This window comes from Taeniopygia guttata, chromosome Z (genome assembly GCF_048771995.1).
Source record: "Taeniopygia guttata chromosome Z, bTaeGut7.mat, whole genome shotgun sequence".
NCBI classification, from domain to species: Eukaryota; Metazoa; Chordata; class Aves; order Passeriformes; family Estrildidae; genus Taeniopygia; species Taeniopygia guttata.
The window spans coordinates 20,210,173-20,236,054 of record NC_133063.1 but is presented as its reverse complement, the minus strand read 5'-3'; the positions used below and the strand labels follow the sequence as shown (position 1 = coordinate 20,236,054).

At 33.8% G+C, this 25,882-nt stretch overlaps 1 protein-coding gene across 9 annotated transcripts in view; it reads left to right on the top strand.

Annotated features, from left to right (window-relative positions):
* The first annotated feature begins 1,102 nt into the window (after positions 1-1,102).
* Positions 1,103-25,882, top strand: part of ADGRV1 (adhesion G protein-coupled receptor V1) — a 253,862-nt gene continuing 229,082 nt past the window's right edge. For 4 of the 9 annotated variants that reach the window (XM_072922272.1, XM_030258698.4, XM_030258702.4 and 1 more), the window contains exons 1-9: positions 1,365-1,666; positions 12,070-12,254; positions 13,171-13,320; positions 14,404-14,499; positions 15,587-15,691; positions 16,997-17,110; positions 19,658-20,223; positions 21,446-21,716; positions 22,505-22,834. In XM_072922272.1, coding sequence (XP_072778373.1) covers positions 1,600-1,666; positions 12,070-12,254; positions 13,171-13,320; positions 14,404-14,499; positions 15,587-15,691; positions 16,997-17,110; positions 19,658-20,223; positions 21,446-21,716; positions 22,505-22,834 — 1,884 coding nt within the window. In that variant the 5' untranslated portion in view covers positions 1,365-1,599. Of the gene's footprint in view, positions 1,667-1,935; positions 2,082-12,069; positions 12,255-13,170; positions 13,321-14,403; positions 14,500-15,586; positions 15,692-16,996; positions 17,111-19,657; positions 20,224-21,445; positions 21,717-22,504; positions 22,835-25,882 lie in introns of all 9 variants that reach the window. The other 5 variants (XM_030258703.4, XM_072922274.1, XR_012052991.1 and 2 more) reach the window with 5 other exon arrangements.

The window sequence follows — 25,882 nt, the reverse complement described above, 5'->3', positions numbered from 1 at the left end:
CTGCAACAACATTGTAGAATAAAAGATGAAAATAATCTTATACTTCTACTATCCTTTTGGCCAGTAGATCCTGAGAGAAAAAACAATATGGTATCCAGATTTTAAAGCTAAAATATAATAACAGTATGGTGTTGAAAAACATGGTGCTTATCTCTCATGTTCGTGCATTAAGTTCTGCCTGGTGGAAAATTCTGCACTAGTAATATCGGCTTTTGAAGGAATTCTTGCCTTTTGTTTTTTTCTTTTTTTTTTTTTTTCTTTGGCAGTATTTTTTTGGTGCTGGTACATTAGGAGTATGCATATGGTCAGATAGAAACCAAGGTGAACTAGTGCAAGACGTGATTAAGAGTATAAAACAGATTATCAAAGAGAGCAACCTGAATTCCTTTTACATGTACAGCATAGTTGTTTAGAAGAAAAAAATACACTTGAGTTTTTTTAAAAAAGAGAATTTTTATAAGGTTTGGTGAATCATCCCAATATTTCTTCAACTCTTAAGAGCTGGAGTTTGTTCTAATTATTGATGTCTACTTTTCCATATGCATATAAGATTGTCCATGCCTTTATCATACTGCAAATTTTTATTTATCAACATTGATTTTCTCTGTAGCTGTATACAGAGTAAATAGAGAGATTCATCTTACCTAACAATGCTAGGTAGTAGTCTGAGGTAACTATCTGGAGCCCTATTTTGTCAGAGGAGGGAAATAACCGCCTCTTAGAGGCAGTTCATCCTATCCTGCTATGAGTCTACACTAAGCTGGATGGCTTGTTAGATGGAATGCTTCTACTTTAAACCAGAAGTTTTTATAAGCAAAATGTTTTTAGTAAAATGGCTTTTACTAAGCTTTTCTAACCTTTCACCATTCTTTAGCATCTTCTTTGCCTTTCCATGTATGTTTATATTATTCCCAAATTATCATAACTCAGTACAGATTGATGTAGTGACTAGGCTAATGACCACAGTAAGCAGAGAGTATACTAGATTTTGTCTTGGTTTTGCTCAGATACCTCTGTGCTCTATTCATTCCTTCTCTCCTTTACTGGATAAAAAGGAATTTTGATACTTATTTGCTATTGTGAGTTTGGGGGCCAACACTGACAAGGTCTGAGTGTTGCCTTTGTTTCTGTCTTGTGGCTCAGGATTTGCTTAGGATGGTTGTGACCATTACATATGAATCTGGTATTAGCTGGAGTGAGTCTGAAATGCTTCCTCTAGGATTGGAAATTGTTTCTCTAACAGAGAATTGTTTCTCTATCCTGAGCACTGAGTAGCTTTAGCTGCATGAGAACTTGAATCCAAAATCTGTCATAATCCAATAATAAAGCCTGTCAGTTCCGTAGCACAGAGTAATACAACAGTACAGCCCAGACTGAGTGGCAGACCGACTCAGGGGCTGGCGGGAGGGGTTGGCTCTATCTCAACTACGGCAGTGCAGCTACAATTGCTGGGCTTTGAAAAAAAATTGTCTTCTTCCATCCCACCCCCTTTTATCTCCACAGCAGTGGGAAGGCAGCAGCAGTTAGGAGAGGGAGGAGAGCGGTGGGCGCTGCGCAGAGCAGAGGGAGGAGTAGGAGACAAGAATGCATAATACGTGAATGACAGGGCGTGTGGAGGCGGCTGGCGGAGTCCAGAAGACGCGGATGTTCAGGTCCCAGGGTCCAGGTACGTTTATTGTCCCCCTCTCTGATGCTTTGGAAGCATCCTGTATCAGCTGCAGAGATGCTCCCTGTCCAGCTCGATGTTCTGCAGGCAGCACCTGTTGCGACAGGGACGGGGTTTAGCAGCGGCAGACGCTGAGCCCGTCGCTCATCCACCCTGTTGCAGGGTGACAGTCTGCTAAGGTTTCTGTTGTTCCAGCAGCTTCTCTTTTTGCTCTGCAAAGCCGGGCAGGTGGAGACAATAGTCTTTCCAATGGAAAATTCTGTTCTCAGGGGATGCTATCAGGATGCAGCTCAGTCTGAAGCCAACAATTTTTGACTCTCAAAAAAGAATAAAACATTAGCCGTTTAAATTACGTGAAAATAGAAGGGGAGGAGCTGCCTACGCACTGTGTATTTTAAAGGAGAGTGAGTTGAAAGTAAGTATGAATTTTTCAAATCATTGTCTAATAAAAAATGATTTTTAAACATTAATACTTACAATATGACATGTAAGTGGTTACAAATACTGCTTTTGCTTCTTGCTTTTGATGTGTTGATTCTATGTAAACCATTGCATAATTCACTCTTGCTAACCCAGATAAAAGTAAAGATCAAATGTATATGGAACTGCTTGCCAAAAATCAGTCATTGTTTTTTAATGAGTCTGTTGTCACTTTATAGTGCAGATAGTGAAATAACATGTGATTTTAAAAAATTCTATTCATTATATAGAAGCCAAAAGTGGTTTTTTTTTGTTTGTTTGTTTTTTGTTTGTTTGTTTTTTTCTTGATAGTAATTTATACTTGTTTTCTAGAACAGATCTTTCAGTTAAGTATTAAGTATTTTGTGACTCTGCCATGATGACAGTTTAAGAACTGAAGGTAGAATGTGATATATTTGGTTTATCTGTCCCTTAAGCCTAGAACAAGCTTCTCCTACTAAACAGATTTCAGGGTTTCTGTGTGGAAAGAGTGAAAAGAACAAAATTCCTGAGGAAATCAAATAATTTGTGGCATAATAGGCTTAGAATTGAAATTGGTAAATATTTGATAATATTAGAGCAATATTTCAAGGGTATACAATTTCTAATTTGTGGTTGTTACTGGTATTCATGTTTTTATAGATTCCTAAAGCACAGTTTTGTGATTTAGCAGTTTTTTAATACACTTTTGTGTTTTAATAACTTCAGATTAAGAAATCAATGATGTTTACTAAATTTACATCTGAGAAAATTAATTAAAACTGATAATGGGAGCACATGCTTATTAGATTGTTAGTGTGGTCTGTGTCCTGGACACATGAAAATTGGTAGGAAAAATGTTATCTGTTTTTGTGAAGACTACTGCTAGGCAGTTTATTTGTGCTATCAGTATTTTTAAGGCTGAAAAACAATGCTGGATGAGTTTCAAATTGTTGGTGCTAGCCTACTGTGCAATTCTTCCCTGAGAAATTGTTGTAAGCATTATTTGAAAGAAGTTTTCAGAGTTGGGTCTAAATCATAGCCTATATTAAAATCTCTACTACCCATGAAATTTTGTTATTTAAGCTTATTGTCTTCAATATGTTTTTATTTGCTTTGGAATTCCATTAAAAATATAGAGTGCTTAAATCTACAAATGCTTACATGAATATTTTAATTAGAATACAAATGTGATGCCTGAAATCAAAGTATTGGGAAAGCTATGAAAACATATTCCTTTTGTTGTGTAACACAAAAGAAGAGTACTACTACAGAGGATCTCATTCATTGGGCAGCAATGATTTATAACAATTAGTGAGAAAAATATTTATGGTCTATAAGTCACCTTTGGCATTGTTACACAGCTACCATTGCTGTTCAGGACTATGAAATGGTAACAATGAGGGGATATTTAATAGGCATGGTTTTAAAAGTAGTCTATAAGCTTAACAGAACTTTAATTTTAGAATGTTTAATTGAAAAGTTGGATAAGTATGTTCTTGCATCTACTTTGAAGAAAGGGAAATTTGAAATTTGTCTCATACATCAGGAGTGTTTTAGTCCCAGGTGTTTTGGAAAGCATTGGAACAGTTAAATTTATGTATGACTCTTCTTATTATTTGAGATAGGGTATCTGATGGAATTTAGCTAAAATTTATTTCTAAATAATACCAACCTCTTCCAAGGTGTTCCTGGTATCAGGTCAATTTAGTTGTTCACCGAGAAAACAAAAACAGGTAGGCAATAGTAAATAAAAAAATATGCTGAAATTATTTGCTCATGTACTATTGACCTTCTAAACATGTGATCACATATATAATTTTTTACATGTGTAATCTTCTTGATCAGCTATATAGAAATTGTGCTTGCATTTCAGCTCTACAACACTGGCCAGTTACAGTATAGCCAATATACATCTATAACTGTATATAACATACATATATATATTATATGTATATAAATATATACAAAACCTGTTATATACACATGAATATAACAGTTCTCTTACTCTCTAGAAATCAGCATATTCAGTGTCTAAATGCTTTTCTTAATTTTATTCAGGGAAAAGAATACTAAATCATAAATGTTTTTGCAAATTTCTGCAAACTCTCACTTGCTCGAATCACTTTCTCAGTGGATAATATCACTGGGAAATACTTGTGTAAATAAACTCTTTGAAAATCTAACTTACTCTATGTATGACAACTGGAGGCCGTTTTCAGATAGAATTTTTAAACTATAAGTTCTGAAATATGAAAAAATGAAAAAAAAATTTTAAATGCTCAGTAGATTGGCTTATGAGTATTTCCTATAAAACTAAAGTTATTGTAGTTTCTTGTACTGAAATAATTTGTAAATCCAAACCAAGGTTGCAGTTAAGGTAAGTACACTGGTATTTACTGAAACAGTCATATTTGATAGATTAAATTTATCTGGCTAAATTAAACAACAGAGCTTTTGTGTTTGTGGATTTTTTAAATCTGGACAGAATTTTCTCTAGAATGTAAAAGCAATATATATTTGTCCTGTGCCATGATATTTTTGTTTATCTAATCTTGTATAAACTCATTAATTAGAAAACAGTTATGACTCTCATTTTCTGATGGCCAAAGAAACTTCTCAGTCACTTGTCCTGGACTGGTCCAATATGTTACTGCTCTGAATTGTTTCAAGCTTTACTTCATTAGGGATTTAACATGGCCTTAATTCAGCCATCTGTTATGGATTTGGCATGCCAACAGATCTGAGGTACTGGTAAGAGCTTTAGAAATTTCCCACATTTTTAAAGGTTAGGAAAAGAGCTACCATTATGAATAGATTTTGAAAAATTCTCAGCAAGACAATGGTGCAGAAGTGGGGTAAGAAATGCTTGTCATTCTCTGAAGCTCAGGGTCCTCTGTCTGCCTTTAGCTTTGCTGAAAGGCAATTAGCATTTCAACCAGCCAATTTGGTTACATGCAATGAAGTATGTGGGTTTGTAATTTGCTGCTTTTGCCTTGGTGCTGTTGAGAACTAGCTTTGTGTAATCCTCTCAAAGCACCTTTCTTTCCAGCATAGTTATTGTTGCTGGTCTTAAATAACTAATCAACAAAGAGGTTTCCGTGTCTTGGATTGCAGGGTGCCTTAGAAGAATGAAAATAAATACCCAGTTAATAAGGGAATTATTCTAATTATTAAATAGTGATTAATAAATTGTGACATGGGTTAAAAGGTTTAGAAAGCCAGGCAAAGCAGAATACATGATAAAGGTAGTGTAAGAAGGCTTTGGATCCAAACAAATTTTGCTTAAGGAGTTCTCTTCTCTGAGAAATAAGTACTTTACTATGTATTTTATCTAAAAACAGATTGCCCAGATTTAAGAGACTAAACCACAGTATAGATTTCTTTACAAATTACACAAATGTGTTTTTACTTTGGGGCACTTTGTAACACACATTTTCTTTAATTAAGTCAACATAATTTGTTGCAATCTAATGAAAAGTTAATACATTTTACTGTAGAAAAGAGGCTTGTTTTATATATGCCTTAAATTCTTGTATTAAATAATATGCTTTTTTAACTCAAGAAAGTCTTGCTGATTCAATTATTGTAATAATTAGGGAACACATTACAAATTCTGTTTGGCTCATATATATGTATTAAATTGTAAGAACACATTGTGGATAGCAGCTATGCTGTCAGTGTACCTGAAACAATGCCATCTTATCCTCAGCATAAGGTTTAATTTTACTATTATGTACCCTAAAGTTTTGGTGTTTTTTCTTGCAATAAAATTAAGTATAAAGCACTGTTTCTATTTTTAGTTTTAAATGTGAAAAAAATAACCACTGTACTGCAGAAACCCATGATTTCTTTTTCTGATATATGTTATTCATTCAGGCCATGGAACTTCATTCACAGCAGATACTAGGTATTTGAAACTGTGATAGTTTTGTCCTCTGCTGCCAACATACGTTCTCAACATTTATTATGTCAGAGTGTGGAGGATGTGCAAGAAACCTCCAGAGTTGAGATACAAACAGAAATTATTGTGTAGTTCAGGATCTCTATTGAAGTATAATAAATGGCTGATTTGTAGTGAAGCCAGCAGACCTTCATCAGCTGGATTTCCAGTTCCGTATGCATTAGGAGTCTGATCCTGTGGCATGCTCAATCATGCAGTTATTTCTACAAGTGTGCGTTGAGAGTGCTAGGCATCTTAATGGGAGGCTTGCTTGTTTTTGATTTAGTTTGGTTGTTGGTTGTTGGTTTATTGGGTTTTTTAAATCCCCTTGCTTTTTGGCGCAAAAATCAGTTTGAGAGAGGGTATAAGTGTTTACAGTGTATAAGTTACAGTCACTTGGTACAAAATACCTTGGTAAAAAGGTAGCCCGGGTTCTGGAATACCTGGTAAATTAATTTCTCTCTGTGAAAGATGTTTACTGTGTTCATTAGAACTATATGGGTGGAATATGTTTTCCAGTGTGGAGCTGAAAATGATATATTTACCTTTTACTTAAACTTACACAGTACATAGGAATGTTCAAAAACAATGTCTTGCTTTTCACAATATGTAGTTAGACCAATATTTGAATAGATTCTTGTCAATTGCATGAGATAAATTAAAAGTTATGCAGCTAAAGTCATTGTGCTTTAACATTAAGCAAATTCAGATCTTTACTGGTGTATTTCTTAACATTGTTAATAGCAGATTTCAGACAAAGTTTATTTACATCAGACTGATCTCTCTTCTAAATTTAAAGTAACCTTAATAGCTCCAATTTGTTGCAGTGGAGGTAATCTGGATAAATTATGCAGATTTTACAGCTAGTCAAAATTATTTCCTGGTTCTCTGTTTGACTTGAAAATTATAAGGTAGCTGCAAATTTTGTAGAAAATTTCTGTTTCCTGTTCTTGCTGCTGAAAGTACTGGATTCTAAACTGCATGAGAGTCTTGCCATTTGTTCCCTGCTCAGAATTAGAGCAAGTGGTTACCTCAGAAAATTTCTAGTATTACTGGGAATAAGAGATAGCATTTGGTTCTTCAGTGATGATTATATGTTTTAGATCATAAAAATTAAGAACAGTTAAGATCCACACAGATTTTTCTGAGAAAATGAAAAAGAACTGCCAGAAACCTTGCAAGGGGTACTCTGGGCTTCTACATTTTTTAACTCTGAGTGACCTCTAATAACAGGGTGGGATGATTTGGATTTCTCCTTATGCCTCTGTCTTGGCCTCACCTTTGCTGCTTTATGTATTGGTTCCTGGCTGTGATGATAGGTGTACCTTCCTGACTAGTAAATATAAATATAGTGGCAGTCAAGTTAAGCATACTTTCTTACTTAGGATGTTTATTTTGAAGGATGCATGCCTTTTCTAAGAGAGGGAGAGTGAATGAACAAGAATTATCATATGAAGATGTTCAGGTTACATAAAGTTTACCATTCCCACATCTAAACAAAAAGCCCAAACCAAAGAAAGAAAACAACCAGCAGAGCAGGCTTGGGTAATGTCTTCTGTCCATATGCTGGGTTTTTTTGTGTCCTGTTTTTTCATATGTGTGAATTTTGGGAACTTTGAGGCAAGGAATAAACAAGTCTAAAATAAAATATTTCTTCTTCAGGTTGGAGCCTTGACAACATAAAAAGGAGAAGTTTAGTAAATCAAAGTTTTGATAATCCCTGTTGCTTTCACAGGTTGTTCTCCAATACTCTTGTAAATGTTGAAAGGTTCTGAGAATGCCTAAAATAAAAATAATGCTGTAAATATGCAGGGTTTCAAAATGTTTCTATAACATGTGCAGCAGTGGCAATGACCTTGTGAAACTTCTTGCTCTATGCTGTTCCTGTGTACTACAGAGAATATTGCCATTTTATGTATGAAAGAGCATATGTATCTGTCTTCCATTGTATTCAGCCAAAGATGGTGCTAACATCTCCATTGTGAATAGACTTCTCTCTGGCAACCACTGATACCTGTAATGATGTACTTGATGCAAAGTACTGGGCATACCAGATTTTAATGTTCGGCTGGTCTGGGTATTTGTAATCATGGCGAGTAGACAGGGACAGGCAGTAAAAATTGGACTTACTCTTGCTCCTCTGAGTCTGTGGGCTTTAGAAATACACAGTGAGTTGTTAAATGATGGGCAAGTGGTAAATCAGGTTGTAGCTGCTGGGTGGGAATGGTGCTTCTTCAGCTCCTTGCTTCTCCTGTGAGCAGCAGTGATGAACTCAGAGGTAAAGAATACTTAATCCCTTGTTCCATCTGCTACTTTGTTTGTGAACTCTCTGTATTTTATCAATTCCCATTTAGCAAAATGTCCAGCATTTTATATTTATTTCATTTCAGATTTTTAATCTGGAGCAGCCCTTTAATTTCCCTTCATGATGTCTCCATGTTTCATTGGACTATAGATTCCCTCACTTCAAAGATAACAGCGAGGAACTATTTTCATTCTTAAGGGTTTAATTTATTAAGCACAGAAGCTGGTGTAAAAATCTGATGAAAAGACCATTCATTCTTTGTAAACCCTAAAGTCTTCATCTGAAATTTGTTCCAGAAACTGACTAGGAATAGCAAGCTAATCCTGATGATTCATGAGTTTCATAAGCCTATCTTGGCTTCAACTGGATGACAGATTGAAATGGTATTCCTTATATAAATTGTGATAGTATGTGTGGAATCAGTATATGATTTGTTTGATTCTACACTGATATTCCATATTTTGGTGGAAAATACAAATTTGCTTCAAAAAGTGCAAAAATGCATACTAAAAGAAAGTGTAAATTAGGGATCTTGACTCAGAATTCTGAGTTAGATTTCTTTACTTTTTAAAAATTATATAGTTGAAGAATGGGATGTTTTACTTTTAAAATCCTTTAATACTATTAACATGTCTAGGTTATTATTTGAAAGGTATGATTTGGTTTTGATGCCAGAAATTTTTATTAAAAGTCACTTAGAAACATCATCTAGGCCTTAGTACATAGCATTGCTTTAAACTACCACTGGTATTGCGCATGATTATTTGAAATGGCTTAAGTCAGAACACGACAACAAAATAGTTAATCCATTGTACATACTGTAAAGATGTGTGATGCTCTATTGCTTGTAGTTGTTATAAAAACATTACAATGACTTTAGCTCATTAAACTAATTTAACTAGAATATGTCAATATCCTGGATGAAGGGAAATGAACTAAATAGTAGTTAGCTGAAACAGAGGGGAGTACTTGGTCACCAAATGCATGGTTTACCAAAATTTAGCAGTGAACAAGGACTAGAGTTTCAGCTTAATTTAAAAAACAAGTTACAGATTAGAGTGGTTTAATGAGATGAGGGAAGTATGAAAGGGTCCTCTTGTAATCCATGATCTTGCAAAGGTTTCTGCTGAACTTTATGCAATATAGTTAATAAAAACCAAATTGTATTCCCAAATAAATTAATGTAGGAATTTAGTGTACAAAGTGAGTTCATTTTTAATTAAGAAGAATACTGGGACCTATAATATATCTTCAACAATCTGAATAAATTTGTTCTGCATTCTTGTAGTCTTGATGTATGGCATTTTCATTATATTGCATCATATAAATTTAAAAACAAATCACAATTTTAAAAGTGTAGTTTATATAAATAGAGTAAAAACTACTTCTGGCAGGCTGTGCAGAAGTCTTAGTACAAATAACGTAACCAGGAAGGATATACACCAGCTGAATAATTGATGGTATGATTGTGAAACTTCTCTTGTTCCACAGGAGTAATCCTATAGTTTTATAATGCTCTCTAGTAGAAGTAATAGAATTCAGGTAATTCTAAACTTCGTAATCTTGCCCTCAAGGATCATGTTTTCAGTATTATTTACTAGAAGCATGTACTGTGGGAAGGTATTGGCAAAGGTAACAGCTGAAGCTAAAAGGTCAACAAATTCTTTAGCTTAGTATCAATGATGTAGAGTGTAATTGTCTGAGAGTTTACACAAGTTAGACAACTCTTTTCTTTCCCACTTGAAGGTTTTTTCTGTTTATTTGTTTGCTTTTTCAGAACACTTCCACGTAAATCTAGCGAATGAAACCTTGGAATAGCTGATAATTTTAAATTTCAGGGGTCTTAGGTGTATATATTTTACCTTTGCTTTCCACTGTAAGTTTTTGCTGCACTAGAATTACTTAATGGATAGATACATAAGAATCGAGCATTGTCTCTATCAGTCTATTACGCACTGAATTCCCAGTAAGAGCCATAGATATCTTGAAGAACTGTGTTCCTGGTAATAGAAATTTAGAGTAGTATGAAGCTATGCAGCAAAATCATTACTGTGTGACATTTTTTTCAGAGATAATCAGACATTGTTCAGGTGGTGGGTGTGAAAAGTGGGTGGTGAAAAGAATAGCTGTTTTTATAGAGAAAATAGTTAGTCCTGATTTTTTGCATTTACTTTATTTTTTTGTTTGTTTGGCTGTTCCCTCTGTGATGTTCAACAGGTCTAGATGACTTTATTGTTGCAGGTAATTAAAGTCAACTAACTTTGTCAATCCACCAGTCTTTGCTTGTAGATTCTTTGGAAAACATTGATCGTTTTCTTGACTGTACTTCCAGTTTGTACATAGTTAATAAGCCATGTCTGTGGAACTTTTTTTTCTTTAGCTTGTCTGAAAGCAGTTTATTTCAAATCCTCACAACATATAATTTATCTTTGCCCAGACATAATTTGTTGAAAGAGGAATCAAAGACTTGGAAGTCTTTCTGAAGCTGCATTAGTTAAAGTGGTCTGAAGGCTATCTTATTCTCTCTTCATTCTTACTGCAAACATAAATCATTCAGAGTATGTGCTGGACCTCAATTCTGACTCAAATTTGACACACATTTTACAAAAATGTGTTTTAATACATTTACATTTAATACATACAAATACTGCTTTTACCTTTTGTACAGAAATTTTAGGAACTAATATGGTAAAGTAGTGATTACAGTTTAAAAGAAGCTTGACAAGGGAGCTAATTCATTTAAAGTTTGATATTGTAATGCATTTTGATGTTTAGAACACAACTTTGTTCTCTCATTTTCATCCAAAACCTCTAAGATCCTTATGACAGCAATCTACCCTATCCAGCATACACATTCTCAGTTCTGGTCAGCACTGTGCAATGTAAGCCTCTGCAGAACAATGCAACCATTTGAAATTTGTTGTGCCAGACTCTTTTAAAAGTTTTTGCTTTAACAGTATCAACACCTGATGACTTCACTGGGACTTAAAATTGTATTTTACATCACAAAACTGAACTCTGATGTAAGAGAAATGGAGAATGTAAAAGAAAACCTTGATTTTAAGTTTGCATTTCCTAACAGAAAACACTAGATGTTGTGAAGAAACAAATAAAAATCTAAGTCTTCCTGTATAAAGGTTGCAGTGGCCAAATAGCACAGTTGTTCTCTGCGACAGGAACACATGAAAGGAGCATGGGATAAGACTCAAGTACATATTCAAATGTGTAAGGATATTTCATGGTGAAATATTGAATATTTAATGACAGAAAATGATCTGTGAGATGACTGCAAGTATCCAACCCTTCAACCTTCCTGTATTTTTTGTGTGTTTTTAAAGACAATGTAGACAGCAAAGAAAGTGGAAATTGAACTGTAAACCTTGAAACTAATTATTGTTGACTCAAAACTAAACCAGTTGTGGTAATTTAAAAAACTTTTCTTAAAAGAAGCTCCTTATTCTGCCACTGGAAGAAATTTATAAGTACTGTCTAGTAAATCACTAAATGAAAATTATAAGAGTAGAAATAGATACACATGATATTTAGATTACATGACTTGATTGTAGTGGAGATCTCTGCATGTTTTTATCTCATTCTGACACAATATGATCATGGTATGTAATGAGTTGAGAAGGGTGAGCTGGATTGGTAAGGTCAACCACAAATGCTTTGTGTATTTTAGATTTACAATTTATTTTTAATATCTTTTTTCTATAGGGATGCCCTCTGCTTCTTTATTAGTTTATTTGCTTTTAGCATTACTCATTCATTTCACATCTGGAGAAACAGAAGTGAAGTTCAGTGGACAAACAGAATTTGTAGTCAATGAAACAAGTACAACTGTTATACGTCTTGTAATTGAAAGGACAGGGAAGCCTGCTAACATCACAGCAATTGTGTCGGTAAGAAACCATGGCACTTATATTCTCAGTAACTGTGCATAACTTTTTAAAGAACTTTTTGGGACTCAGAAACATGGAGAGTTGTGAGTGTGACTGATAAGAGAGACAAGTGAGAGCCACAAAACCCCCTTTGTTTCCTCTTATCTGAACTTCTAATTTCACTCTTCTGAGAGGAGGAATAGTTTTTTCACAATGGTTCTTTCAAGCCTTTAGCTTCTAAAGGTGTAGCAGGTATGCTGATTCAGTGGTTTCTCTCCATTTAGTCTCAGTGCCCAGCTGTAAGCTTAGTCTAGACCCTTTGCTGTTTTTACATGACTGCCTTTGTAATCTCTCCTCTAATCACCTCACTTACAGTAGAATAAGGGGACTTTTCTTATGTTGACTGAGATGAAAGGAGGGAAGTTCTTTTTAGAAGACTTAATCTTGCCAACTTTTGTGATCAAATTATTAATCAAGGTTGAGTGCCTAGGCTCCTTCCAGTAGTTAGAATGGAAGGCAGAGGGCAGTTACATCCTAATGTAAGTTTAATTCATGTAGAGTATTATGAGCTATACAGATCTGTGCTTCCTGTACAGGCATAACTTTTCCAATAAAAAACCTTTTCATATGGTACATTATGCAAAAGATACCAAATTGCAGGGAAGGAAGTCATAAATAGTTTTGAAGAAAGTGTTCTGTTTATTTTATCGTTTCTTTTTTTTTTTACCTGTTTACTCAGCATGAATAAAATGGGTTGGTATCTATGTACCTTCTTTCCAGAAATTAACTATATGACAGCAGGGGAAAGAATTATGTGCAGTGGGCGGACTTATGTGCAGCAAAGAGGGTATGAAATCTTTTCAAATGAGTCTAGAATGGTGATATACAGCATATTGAAGGAAGAAGGATGTGGCATTTGGTTGTGTGTTTATTGCAGATTGATGGAGAAAACACAGGAGACTTTTTTGACACATATGCAGCTGCATTTATACCCGATACAGAAACAAACCGAACAGTGTATATATCTGTCTGTGATGATGATCTTCCAGAGGCTGATGAAACATTCACATTTCACTTGACACTACTGGTAAGTCTCAATTTTTCAATGTATCTATTCCACAGAAAACAGTGGATAATCTAATATAGGTGAATGGTATTTCATAGATTACACTGTAGACTTACTGCTTGTAAACAGTAATAGGTAAGAGCTGAAATCTTGAATCCAAGCAGGATGATGCTTATTGCCCTTCAGAAAGTTTGCATTTCTGTGCATGTCTCTGTGTCATGTTGCTGCACCTGACACTTGAGCAGGCATTGCATTCAGCTGTGGACATTGGAAGGTGTACCGGAGCCCAGAATAGTTAGATTGTGAAGACTCAGCCAGTCCTGTTTTCCTGCCTAGAATGTGCATGGAGGAGAGGGTGGAAGTAGCAGAAAAAGAGGATGACTTTGAGTCCTCCAGAAGTAAAGGTTAAATGTGACTTATCTAAACCCAAACAATTTTATAAATATTTACCAAATTTCATCACATTGTTCTGTCTCACAGGAGTTATACTACAAGACAGGGGTTCACATTAATATATTTTGCTAACAGTTCATGACTAAACAAGATGTAAATTCAATAAAAATAAATTTTCTATTTTATTGCCAATATTACACATCTATGGGGATGTTTACAGTGACTATAAAAATGCATATTTTCCCTTCCTTCTTACTTTGATTTTTAAAAATGTCAATTTTACAATGCTATAAAGACTTGCTTCTTATACTTGCTATCCCAGTAAATCCTTTAGCTGGTATCCCACTGTAATAGCTTCAGACTTTCAGTTTTATACAATGTTTGGGAAAAAAGTACAACTTTGCAATTCCTGGCACTATTCGATGCTTCATGTATGGTTTCCTATTGATATGCCGTTATTAATTGTTTAACTATTGTTAATAATTTGCAAAGTTTCAAACACTTTATTGTTGACTGTTTAGAGTTTATTTCCACATTAATTAGGAATGACCTTAGTGCATTCTATTTCTTTAAACAATTTTCATTGCGATATGAAATAAAAAAGACATACACTTTTTGTAAGCCAATATTAACTCTTAAGAGACAGTAAAATCAAAATGCCTTTTTTTTTCTGTTTCCATACTTAACATTTTATTTTGATTTTAATTTTAGAAACCATCTGCAAGGATAAGGCTTGGTGCTCCCAAATCTGTCACTGTAACAATCTTATCAAATGACAATGCCTTTGGAATAATTTCTTTTAACATGGTATGACTTTTTATGTGGTATATTTCAGAACATTTTAGTAAACATAAAGATGAAATTGTCAAAGATGCTGGTCAGTTATTCACCCAAATCCCGTGAAAACAGATTGCAGTTAAATCTCTGCAAACATCTCTAGAGATAATTCATACATATGTAAATAATTAATATGTTTATACAGTTTTAATATTTCTGTATGATTTTAGATGTTGAAATGTTGCCTGAAATCCTCAAACTTGGATGAATCTATATTGCTTATCTAAATATAAAGCTTTTAGAAATTGTTCAGTCCCACTGTCCCTCAATATATTATGGAAGAAATGAGGAAGTAATGCCATAGGAAAGTTAAAGAGGTGTTTGGAAATTTTAAGAATATATACCTTTTTCCCATCTTAAGTGAGCAATTTTATATTTAACTCTAAAGCTGTAAGGGCAGTATCATGATCTATGCATAATATAATACCTTCTAGGGATAAGAGTGGTGTGACTCTAGTGGTATATTTGCAACAATACAGTTTGTGTTAACAGAAAGAGAAACTCTGCTTTATTGCTGGCATTGTGGCAATAAACTGTTTAGAAGACTTCCCTGAAAAAAATCCAATATGAAAAATTTTTATTACCATAATATTAAACCATGCTGCTCCCTGAAGTGTTGTAAGTCTTTGAAATCTCTCAGCTATAACAGTTTAATAGACAGAGTCCATTGTCTAGTTATCTAACAATGAGATTTTAATGAAGAAAACCTATTTTTAATAGAGTTAGAAACTCCTGTAAATATGACTAGTGCTCATATGCCAGTGCTTAGTGTAATATAACTATGCTCATTTACAAAAAACAACAACAACAACAAAAAACCTCAAAACCAAACCCAAAAAAACCCCACTCTACATACATTATGATAATTTTTTAATCTCAAACCTTACAAGCTTTCTATCAGCTGAACTAATTGGTTGCTAGGAAATGTGTGCCATCAGCAGACTGCTTTGCAGATTGGATTAACTTGTCTGTGGGAGTTTAGTATTTCTATGGTAACAATTTCTTCCATCTGCTGTGATATTCGATCTGATTGCCTGTCCCTTTTCTTTCTCATTAGTCTGCCTTAATCACAGTGAATGAGCCTAGGGGCAGAAATGAATTTGTGCCTCTCACTCTAATCAGGGAGAGAGGAACCTACGGGACAGTCGTTGTAAGTTTTGAGGTGAGTTAATCAAAAAAGCTTCATGCATTTGACTATTAGATGAAGCTGCAAGGCCATAATCATAAAGTATCAAAGTGTTTATTAAAGTGAAAGGACTAAATAGCTATGTCTACATTTGTTATATCTGTTTCATAAAATGGGAAGATACTACCTTTCAATTGGAAAATATTGCAATTATCTAACTTCTTAATTTAGGAAAAACTAATCTATTTTTAAAAATGAGTAATCTCTGTCTTGGAAGATATTCGAAGTGGTATTTGTTGGTATTATTAGCAAACAATGTCTATTGAGTGTGCAAGAAATGTCCTGTATATTTTTTCAAAGTTTATAAACCTCTGACTCTTCTGAAAGTGATTTTGCCACCTTCAAAAATGTAAATGTAGAGCTCAATATTTAGTGAATTTCTATATCTATAAGATGGCAGTTTGAATTCCCAGACATTTCAACCTTTCAAAATCATTATTTAAATATTTAGGCCAATACTCATATACATCATGTGAATGGGATATACTTATTGCCTTTATTGCGAGAGGGGGCTATTTTTTTTTTTTTTAGTCTGGTTCTGATTCTATTGCATTCTTTAAAATTACAGGTAATTCTTTTTCATATCAAAATTCCTTTATCAGTTGTCAGCAAAGATTTAATCTAGATGGGCCAAAATCTCAAAAGATTTGTAGTGGATGTTCTTGAGTGATAAATATAGCATCTATAGATAATGTTTAGTGATTCTTTATGTTATTTATTGCAGATGTGTTTGTTTTAAATCCAATAAATTTTGCTATCTAATTTATCTGGTTAATCTCAAAATGTAATTTATATGCATGTGTTGAAAAAAAATTACATTATTTTCTAAAACAAAGCCCTAATATGGGTCTTACTAATTTTAGATTTTAGTATTAAATGTAATTTCCTTAGTATCACATCAAGATAGAAAAGTCACAAAATGAGTAATTGCTATTATCTTGTCTTGGAACTGATTAGAAAATGCTAGTTAAATTAAAAGAGAAGGACTACCCTTTTTATTATTTAAAAGCATCAGTTATGCATCAGTAGATACCAAAGAGTTCTCAAAAGGCCGGTATGGAAGTAGTTTTCCTCCTCTTTCTCTGGCAATACATAACTTCTTCAGAATGCTTACTCTGATTTAGAAAAAGAGTAGATTTTCACAACTGAATGTGTGTGTATATGATCGGGAGTGAATAAATAGCAGTTTCATATGCATTTCACACAATATATATTGACTATTGTACTGGATTTTTATGCATTCTCTATATATTTCTTATCATAAAAAATTTTTCTTTGCAGATAGAAGATGGACCAAACTCAGCTGAAGAAGACTTAAGTCCAGCCAGGGGAAATATCACATTTGCCCCTGGGACATCAGTATTGATTTATAATTTAACAGTTCTTGATGATCAGGTAAAAACAAGCTGATATTTTTGGTTTGGATGTATAGATTGCTGTTCTGGAGGGACTTTGTATATTATGTTATAAAAATGCTTGTTTTAAACAGGGCTACAAGTTCTGCTGCATAAAGTGATGTTCAGTTTTGTCTCTGTGGGCTATGATTTTATCTTTTTATATTGCCTCTTTATTTTTCATCAATTAATATTTTTAGTTTCTGAACATACCCCGACTGCTCTGACGAGATCTGTTAGGTGTTGTACAGTAAAAGTATAAATAATCAAGAAAGCTTTATATTTTTATTCAGATGGCATAGTGAGGTTCTTGTGTTGTGAAGGATGATGTTGTTTAACTATATACAGGTTAATTTTTCAGACTGATGCTTCTATATCTAACTTTTCTGAGTGAATGTGATACTGAACAACTTGATAAGGAAATTCACCAAAAAATTATGTAGGGGAAAGAAAAGTGTGACAAAAGTGGGAAACCTTTAAGCAATTTCTTTAACATTTCTGTTAATTATGGAAAATAGTCTCCCAAGTCTATACTGTTACTAGTATTTAAGAGACTGTGAAAAACTGCTGTATAGAAATATCTCTTTCAGATTAGATGTATTATTTCTGTAACTTATATATGAAAAGAATCCATTCAGTTTGTGGGGAGATGTGATTTCTTTTTCCCCTGAGAGGTACTTCTAATGGTCTTTCACTCAAAGTTCAATCTGTATAGCTGTGGTGGTCCACTCGCTGGATGTCTTCCATGGCTGTACACAAAAGGTTAAATTTGTGTACATTCACTGATGATGATGATGGAATGCACAAGCATTCAGTGTTACTCTCAGAACTTATTTTGAGCTGTTAAGATCTGAAGTTAAGAAAAAATTCTGTAACACATATTGTTCTGAATTGCAAAGCCTTTTTCCTACAAAGATTAGGTGACTACAGCTCTGATCTCTACAGTACTATATTTATCGTAATTTTATTATGTAAATTTCCTTTTTTAGTGAGGAATAATGGAAAATTTTTAACATAAAATGAAAGAGGCAAATCAATACTGAAAGTCTTTTATATTGTTGTCTTTGAAGTCTGATTGGGTTTTTCATTGGTCAGTAATGATGCCATAAAGAAATCCAAATTGTCCTGTATCATCTCTATATGAGATGTTAAGATGAAAACTACAGCTAAAGTTGTGGATATGTTTTGACTCTCTTAAATGTATATTTTTAGGTTATGCCAGATGGAATATTAGTTAGTCAAATAAATGAAACATAAGTGAGCATTTTTTTTAATGAGGTAGATCAACTGTGTTGTACTTCAGTGTAGGAAGCTGGTGGCTGAGATCTTCCAGATCTCCCCCTGAAAAAAAACCCCGTGTATCAGTCAATGGTATTATGCATGTTTCAGTGTCACAAGCCAAAGGAACTGAATTGGCATAAGCTATCATGCCCACTCTTCTAGTCCTAGAAAAGGATCTGAGGGTGGCCAATAAATAAATGAATGTGAAAGAGAAAGAAATACTGGATAGCAGGGTTTTCAGAAGTGGTGCTTTTGTCCTGGAGTTTCTCTCAGAAGCAAATACTAGTGGTTTTCAGTAGTCCACAGTAAGGATGAAATACCAAGACCACAAATAATTTTTAAATATTTACTTTTTATCTATATGTATTAATAACAATATTTTTTTCAGTTCCATTGGTGTAGCTAATCAAGATTTCAGGAATAAAATATAGAATCACAGAATCATATAAAATGCTGAGTTAAGAGAAACCCATTAGGATCATCAAGTCCAACTCCTGGCTCTGTACAGGATACCCAGGAATCACAGCATACCATTTTTGTCTACATATATATATTTATATAGTAATTTAAAGCAGAAATCTCATTCTTAATTCTGTAATTTGTGGTTTATAAGCTATTCTTTATTGTCTCCTGCATCAGATATTGGAGAAGAAACAGCTAGAATTAAAATGTAGTTTTAAACACTTGCTTTGTAAAAATACAAAAATCTAAATTATAGGTAAGAAAAAGAAAACACTCAGACCTCTGATGGAAATTTTGTCTGGGTTTGTGGTGATTCCAGTTGTATAGGGATGGATGGGCCAAGGTAGGTTCTATACCAAAAGAAGTTGCTGTATTGTCTCAGGCACATATAGAGATAGATCAGAATCAATATCAGAAAAAAGAAAATTTAAATATGAGTAATGGAGAGGAACACTTGTTTCCAAGTAGAGGTGGCTTTCAAAAATGGCAGTTGGTCTCCTCATACTCTCAAGCTGTAAAGATGAAGATTTTTTTGATTCTTGAGTAATTTTTATTTGTATTTTGTTTGACTTTCTACTCTGTCAGAAGTATGTTTAGCTAAAATAGATACCTTAAATTGTGAAGAGGGATTTTTAGCGAAAGCAAAAAGCAAGACTGTTCTCCTGTTTGTTTTAATATGAAATGAGCTCTTAAGATGGTATAATTACACTCTTCTGCAAAATGCATAAACCATATTTCTCAGTGTAAGTGTTCTGCATATATTTTAAATGAAACTTACACACAGTTGCTAATACTATTTTTCCAGGTACCTGAAAATGATGAAATCTTTGTTGTTTGTCTGAAGAGCGTGGAGGGAGGGGCTGAAATCAACAACACAAAAAATTCTGTTTGGATTAATATTAGGAAAAATGACAGTCCTGTGCGTTTTGTTCAGAGTGCTTATATGGTGCCTGAGGAAGATGAAGTGATAACAATCCAAGTGCTTCGTGGTAAGGATGTCACTGGAAAATTAATTGGACCTGATGAAGACGAAGTCTCTGTCAGTTACGCCATCATAACTGGGGATTCAACTGCACATGCACAGCTTAATGTAGACTTCCTAGATCTACAGCCAAATACAACTCTTGTTTTCCCACCTCTAGTTCACAAAATATATTTGAAATTTAAGATCCTTGATGATGCCATACCAGAAATTGCTGAGACCTTTCAGATTATGCTTCTTAAAGACACTTTGCAGGGAGATGCTGTTTTGATTTATCCATCTGTTGTTCATGTCACTATCCAGCCGAATGATAAACCTTATGGAGTGCTGTCAATCCACAGTGTTCTGTTCGCTCACACTGTTATCATTGATGAAGACCAAATTTCAAGGTACTACAGATCTTAAAATCTAGTATCTAGTCAGTTTAAGAGATTTGTTTGTAATTGTTAAGGCTGCTTAGGATATCATTAAAGTAATTATAAAATCACTACTAAAATATAATGCAGCAATCAGTGTGTTATTATCAGTTATATTTACAAAGATTTCAAGGAAGTGGGAATATCTAATTATACAGAAAGTATTTTAAAATCTATAAACTGTATGTAAATAGGCCACAAGTATTCAATCACATTATCAGAATAATGAAAACTCTTTACTCTAAAGATAGGATCAGTGAAGTTGTGATACTACTACACACAGATTCAGTGGGAAATACATTTCTGTCTTCCACCCTTGGCGTATATTTGTTTTTACTATCTGTAAAGCCAGTCTCTGATTAAGGGAAAAAAGTGTTCAGCATCTCCCATGAAATAGTTACCTTAAACTCAAAAACAATTTAAATATTTGTAATTTTACATAGAGATTAAAATCAAAGCTCTGTGCAAATTTTATAAGCAGAGTGATGCACAATATTGATAATCTCAATAAAAATCTCCACCACTAATTAGTGGAAGTTCATCCCCAAAGAAACAAATAATGCCTCCAACTATCATACTATGAGAAATTTTGGAAGAATATTTTATGATATGTAGGGCACAACACTTGGGTATTCATCTTTCTTTCTTTACACACAGTAAAGAAATAAATCCTACTTTCTCAATGTTTGTAAGTCATGGTTTCCAGATTTTTTTTTTGTAGTCATGTACTTGTCAGATGCAGGCAACATGACATTTCCAGTATCATAAATATCAGTAACAATATATTTTTAGTACAGAGGCAAACAGTTCATTTCAGATCATTATTTAACTTCTCATGCCTCATTACTGTTCATGATGTAGAATAGGCAAAATGTTTTCTTAAATTTGATTTGTATTTATGAAGACAAATGTAAAACATGCCAAGACTCCACTCAGTTCTGAGTATCTTTCTTGCTGTAAACAAAGTGAGATCTAACACGTATCTTCTGAGATTTTACAGAGAGTTCATGAGTAAATGCTCAAGTCTTACATATGTGTTATGACTTCACAAACTGTAAGCCTTAAATCAAATGTCAGTTGCAAGCAGCTAACATTTATATCACCTAGGTTAGTGTAAATATTTTAGGGAATTGGTAACCATGCATGCCAACATTAATTATGGTTTGTGGGTTTTTGTTTTCATTCAAAACTGTAGGTTTGAAGGGATCACAATTGTAAGAAATGGTGGCACACATGGAAATGTTTCTGTTTCCTGGATTATAATCCGAAATAGCAGTGACCCTTCACCTGTGACTGCAGACCTACTTCCAGAGGCAGGAGAGATAAATTTTGATCAGGGAGAGATGCTGGTGACACTTCATCTGAACATTATTGATGATGATACACCAGAAGAGGCAGAGCCTTATCTTCTGAAACTCCTACCTCATACAATACAGGGAGGTGCAGAAGTCAGTGAGCCATCTGAGGTAAGTTTACTTTAGAATTCTTTTGGAGAAGGTATTGGAGTAATAAAGACTTTACCACTTTTAATAACATTGATTGATTGATGGATTATTATAACAGGTTAAAGGGTTTGGCCTTGGATAAAAATCAAGCAAACTAATCCTTAATATAATTTTAGTGTATAGAGCTGTATCTAAAGTATTTGCTGAGTATAATGTACAATGCTAGACTTTACTGTGGTAGAATTCAGTTCAGATTACTCCCAGTGTGCAACAATAGCATTGAATAAATGCTGTCTTGAGTAACTGCTTTCTAACAGAAGACAGGAAAGTTATTTTCATTTGTTCATTTGCTGTTTTGATTACTGAAATATTTTACAGAGAAACAGCTTGAAGGAGAAGGTTTAGTAATTGAGTGAACAATTAAATAAAGGGTGACTAGGATTGTTGACAGTTTTGTGGCTCAAATCCCTGCTTTGTCTTTCTCGAAAATGGCTGGAATGAGCTTGGTGAATAAAATTAAATCCTTTACAATCTAAAACATTTTGAAATTATTCACTTTGGCTGCTGAACCAAAAAAATCAGTTATTCAGAGCTCATTCTGGCGCGTGCAGTGATGCACAGTGGGACAGTTGCCACTGTCAGTGCAATGCTTCTTGTGTATAAAGAATACTTTGAAGCTGTCAATCTGATTTCTTTCCTGATGCCAGTTCACTAAGGACAAAAATGTGTGGTGACAGGCAGGCGATGATTTTGTGAAAGCATGAAACTATGATATAGAGTAATGCTGCATGCTGTTTTCTGCTTTGCAGCTTCTGTTTTACATTCAGGACAGTGATGATGTTTATGGCCTAATAAAATTCCATCCTTTGGAGAATCAGAAGATTGAAAGTAATCCAACGGGACGCTTTCTATCCTTGAGTTTTGCAAGGGAAGGAGGAACAGTTGGAGATGTGCAGTTGGTTTATACTACACTGTATATTCCAGCTGGAGCTCTGGATCCTGAGAGAGCGAAAGGAGGCATTCTAAATATGTCTAGAAGAAGTACTCTCATCTTTCCAGAAGGAAAAGCACAAGCTACTATAAATATACCAATACGAAATGATGCATTTCTTCAAAATGGAGCTCATTTTGTCATACAGGTATCTCAGCTGTTCTTGGGGTGGTTTTTTAGCCTGTGTAGTATAAAGAGCAATATATAAGATAGTAGTGGGTCCTTCCCTTTTAACTTAATTAAAATTATTCTGCCTGATTTAAAAAAAAAAGAAAAACAATTAGTTCTGTAGCTGAGAAAACTTTTATTTGGATACTGCTTCCACAGATATGCTATAAAGAGCTTTATTCCTAATCATTATTTAATAATTACACCATTTAAAAACATACACTGCTGTAATAGGATTCAGTTACTAATCATGAAATTTAACAAAATTATATCAATGTTGCAGAAGGTATTTACCTTTTCTACCCTTTGCCTTTCGGTTTAATCAAATTAAGGCTCCTAAAGTACAGAAGTATGACAGATTTTAGAAATTAAAAGAAAGGAAATATAAATTAAAATAGTCAAACTTATGTTTAGTTTATGTGCAGCTTGGACCAGGGAATTGATAAGTTCTTCTAGTTTACCCTGTATGTGGCCTTTTGGATTTTTTGGTCCTCAGTTTTTGTTTTTGTTTGTGGTTTGTTTTTTTTTGGTTTGTTTGGTTGGTTGGTTTTTTTCCTCTCTATCTGAATTTGTAAGAAGTGAGATTATGTCATTGCTTGTAAGACTGGCTGGAAAAATACACTAAAATTATGCTTTTGAAAGAAAACGTGTTTTCCACAAAAATGTTTAAAGAAAGATTTATTTTATTTTCCAATGATTTTTTTTCCTTCACTTGTCTTCTGGGAAAAACCAGATTTGCATACATATTAGCAAGTTATTGTTCAGGTATGCTGCTGTGGGAGATTCTGGGCATTGTAATCAGTAATTTTTATACTTATTTTCTAATCTGCAGTTGAGACTACTGCATAATCTCTACTTCCTCTGATAAACTTTCCACTGTCTGGGATCATGAGCCTGGGCAGCAATCCTGATACACAGGCAAAGGGGTGACTTGGCAAAACCAAACCACAAATTTCAAATTCATTTCTTGGTTCTTTTCAGTCTTTTCCTTTTAAGTCAGGTGTTTTCAAAATTATCAAATAGAGATGTTGATGTGAAATCATAAATGTAAAATTTGGTCTTTTTTTCTTTAATTTCTAGTCTTCCAGAGATGTTTAATTACTTGAAAAGATTTTTCCCTCTACCTACTTCCCCCTACATTCTATTAGGAAAAAAAAAAAAAAAATTTCAGAATTATATTATCATGTAATTGCACATGCTCTTTCTATGTTGACAGCTAGGCAGAGAATATGTTTCTGAAATATTGGAATAGGTTAGTGTGTTTTACCATCTTCATGTGTTCTGAAAGATTGACAGAAGAATTGAAATATCTAACGCCAAGCGCCTTTCAGGTGATAGATTACAAATATTATCACAGTGTGGACTATGGACAAGATGTGTGACAAGTACTTCAATATACAGACATTTGGCCTGGCTTTTCAAACTGCAAATTCCAGGGAGAGTATGTTCTGTACTTTCTCCATGTATAAAAATCAGATGCAACTTCTAACACAAATAATTCCTATAAAAAAGGAATACCCCTATTTATCATTATGACAATCCTTCTACATTGTGAATAAATTATAGTCTCAGCAAACATGTTTACAATGAGATTACAAAGTTTGTACTAGGCCCAGTAAAGGATCAATTCAGTAAAAGATCAATAAGGGAAGAGGGGTAGAGGAGGAAATGAAGTGTAAACACAACAAGAGAACAGATAGAGGAACTGGAAATGTGAGATTAACCTTCTTCAGTGACATATTCAATTAAATAACCTATTGTTTGATGTGCAGACCTCTTTTGGTATGGACAGGAAGATTAACTAATTTAGTAAACTGCTTGGTATTATTCAGTTCACAGTTTTTTCCCTCATGGGCAGATTTGCTTTAAGAGGAAACACTGAATTAAAAAAAAAAACCCAATATTTCATAAATTATTACTTTAATCTCAAAGTTACAATCCAGAGAGTAACAAAGGGAATTCATTCAGCTGTGTAATATTTCAGAACTGGTTCTGAGCTAACAATCACAACAGTGGTCCATCTATATGGAGAATTCAAGAATTAGCACCTACTCTAAAAGAAATCTTAGAAAGGAAACAAATAAAACCACTCTCTGTTCCTCAGAATCCCAAAAAGTAGCTTGTATGGTTGAGAATCAATTTCTAATTACAGTATTTATAAAACAAATCCCATCTGTCATCAAATAAAATGTGCATGAATATTTTTGAGTATTACTTGAATAACAGTAGAACAAAATATGATACAGTCCAAGTATTTTATCTAAATTTGGTTTAAGAATCAAAGGAATTTAAAACTCATCAGTTGAAAGGATGATTCATAGTAACTATATAGATTTAAAGAAGGTCATTTTGCCCTTTCCACTATATGGCAAAATATAATAAAGCCAAGCAAAAGCATCCTAATGGGAGTTAAAAGGTGATTCTTATTGGTGGTTTGTGCACCAGTGAAATGTTTACAGAAGTATATATAAATTATTTGTAGAAATATTTGTTATTGTGATCCATGTAGACAGAATCTGATAGTGTTCTAAATTATACTTGAAAGGAATATGAAATCAAGTAAAACAAGGAAAGTCCTGCTTTCCTTGTCATGTCAGTGGTGCTGATGGGCTAAGTGAATGATATTTTCCATTCAAAGTTAGAATAAACATTTTTCTATTTCTTCTTAGTATAGATAAACAATCAAAAATACAGTAATATATAAGAGGAGACTTCAGTTTTGAACTCTTGCAATGATTTTCAATTCTGAATGGAATTCTAACATATTACTTATTGTAAATAGAGAAGTCTTTACATTTTTTTTGAGAAAGGAAAGAAGATTGAATCACTCTGGCTTCATAAGAGTGTGTAAATTATTATGTTTCCAGTGACTTCAGCAGATTTTTGTCAATGCATGGCAAAAAACTGAAGATAGAACAACAATCTGGGATGCTTGGCAGATCAATTAATCGATCCAGTAATGAATTGCCCAGTTTAGAAAGTTAATTCTCCCTCTACATACGTTCAGTTGTGCTCATGATTTGTCTGA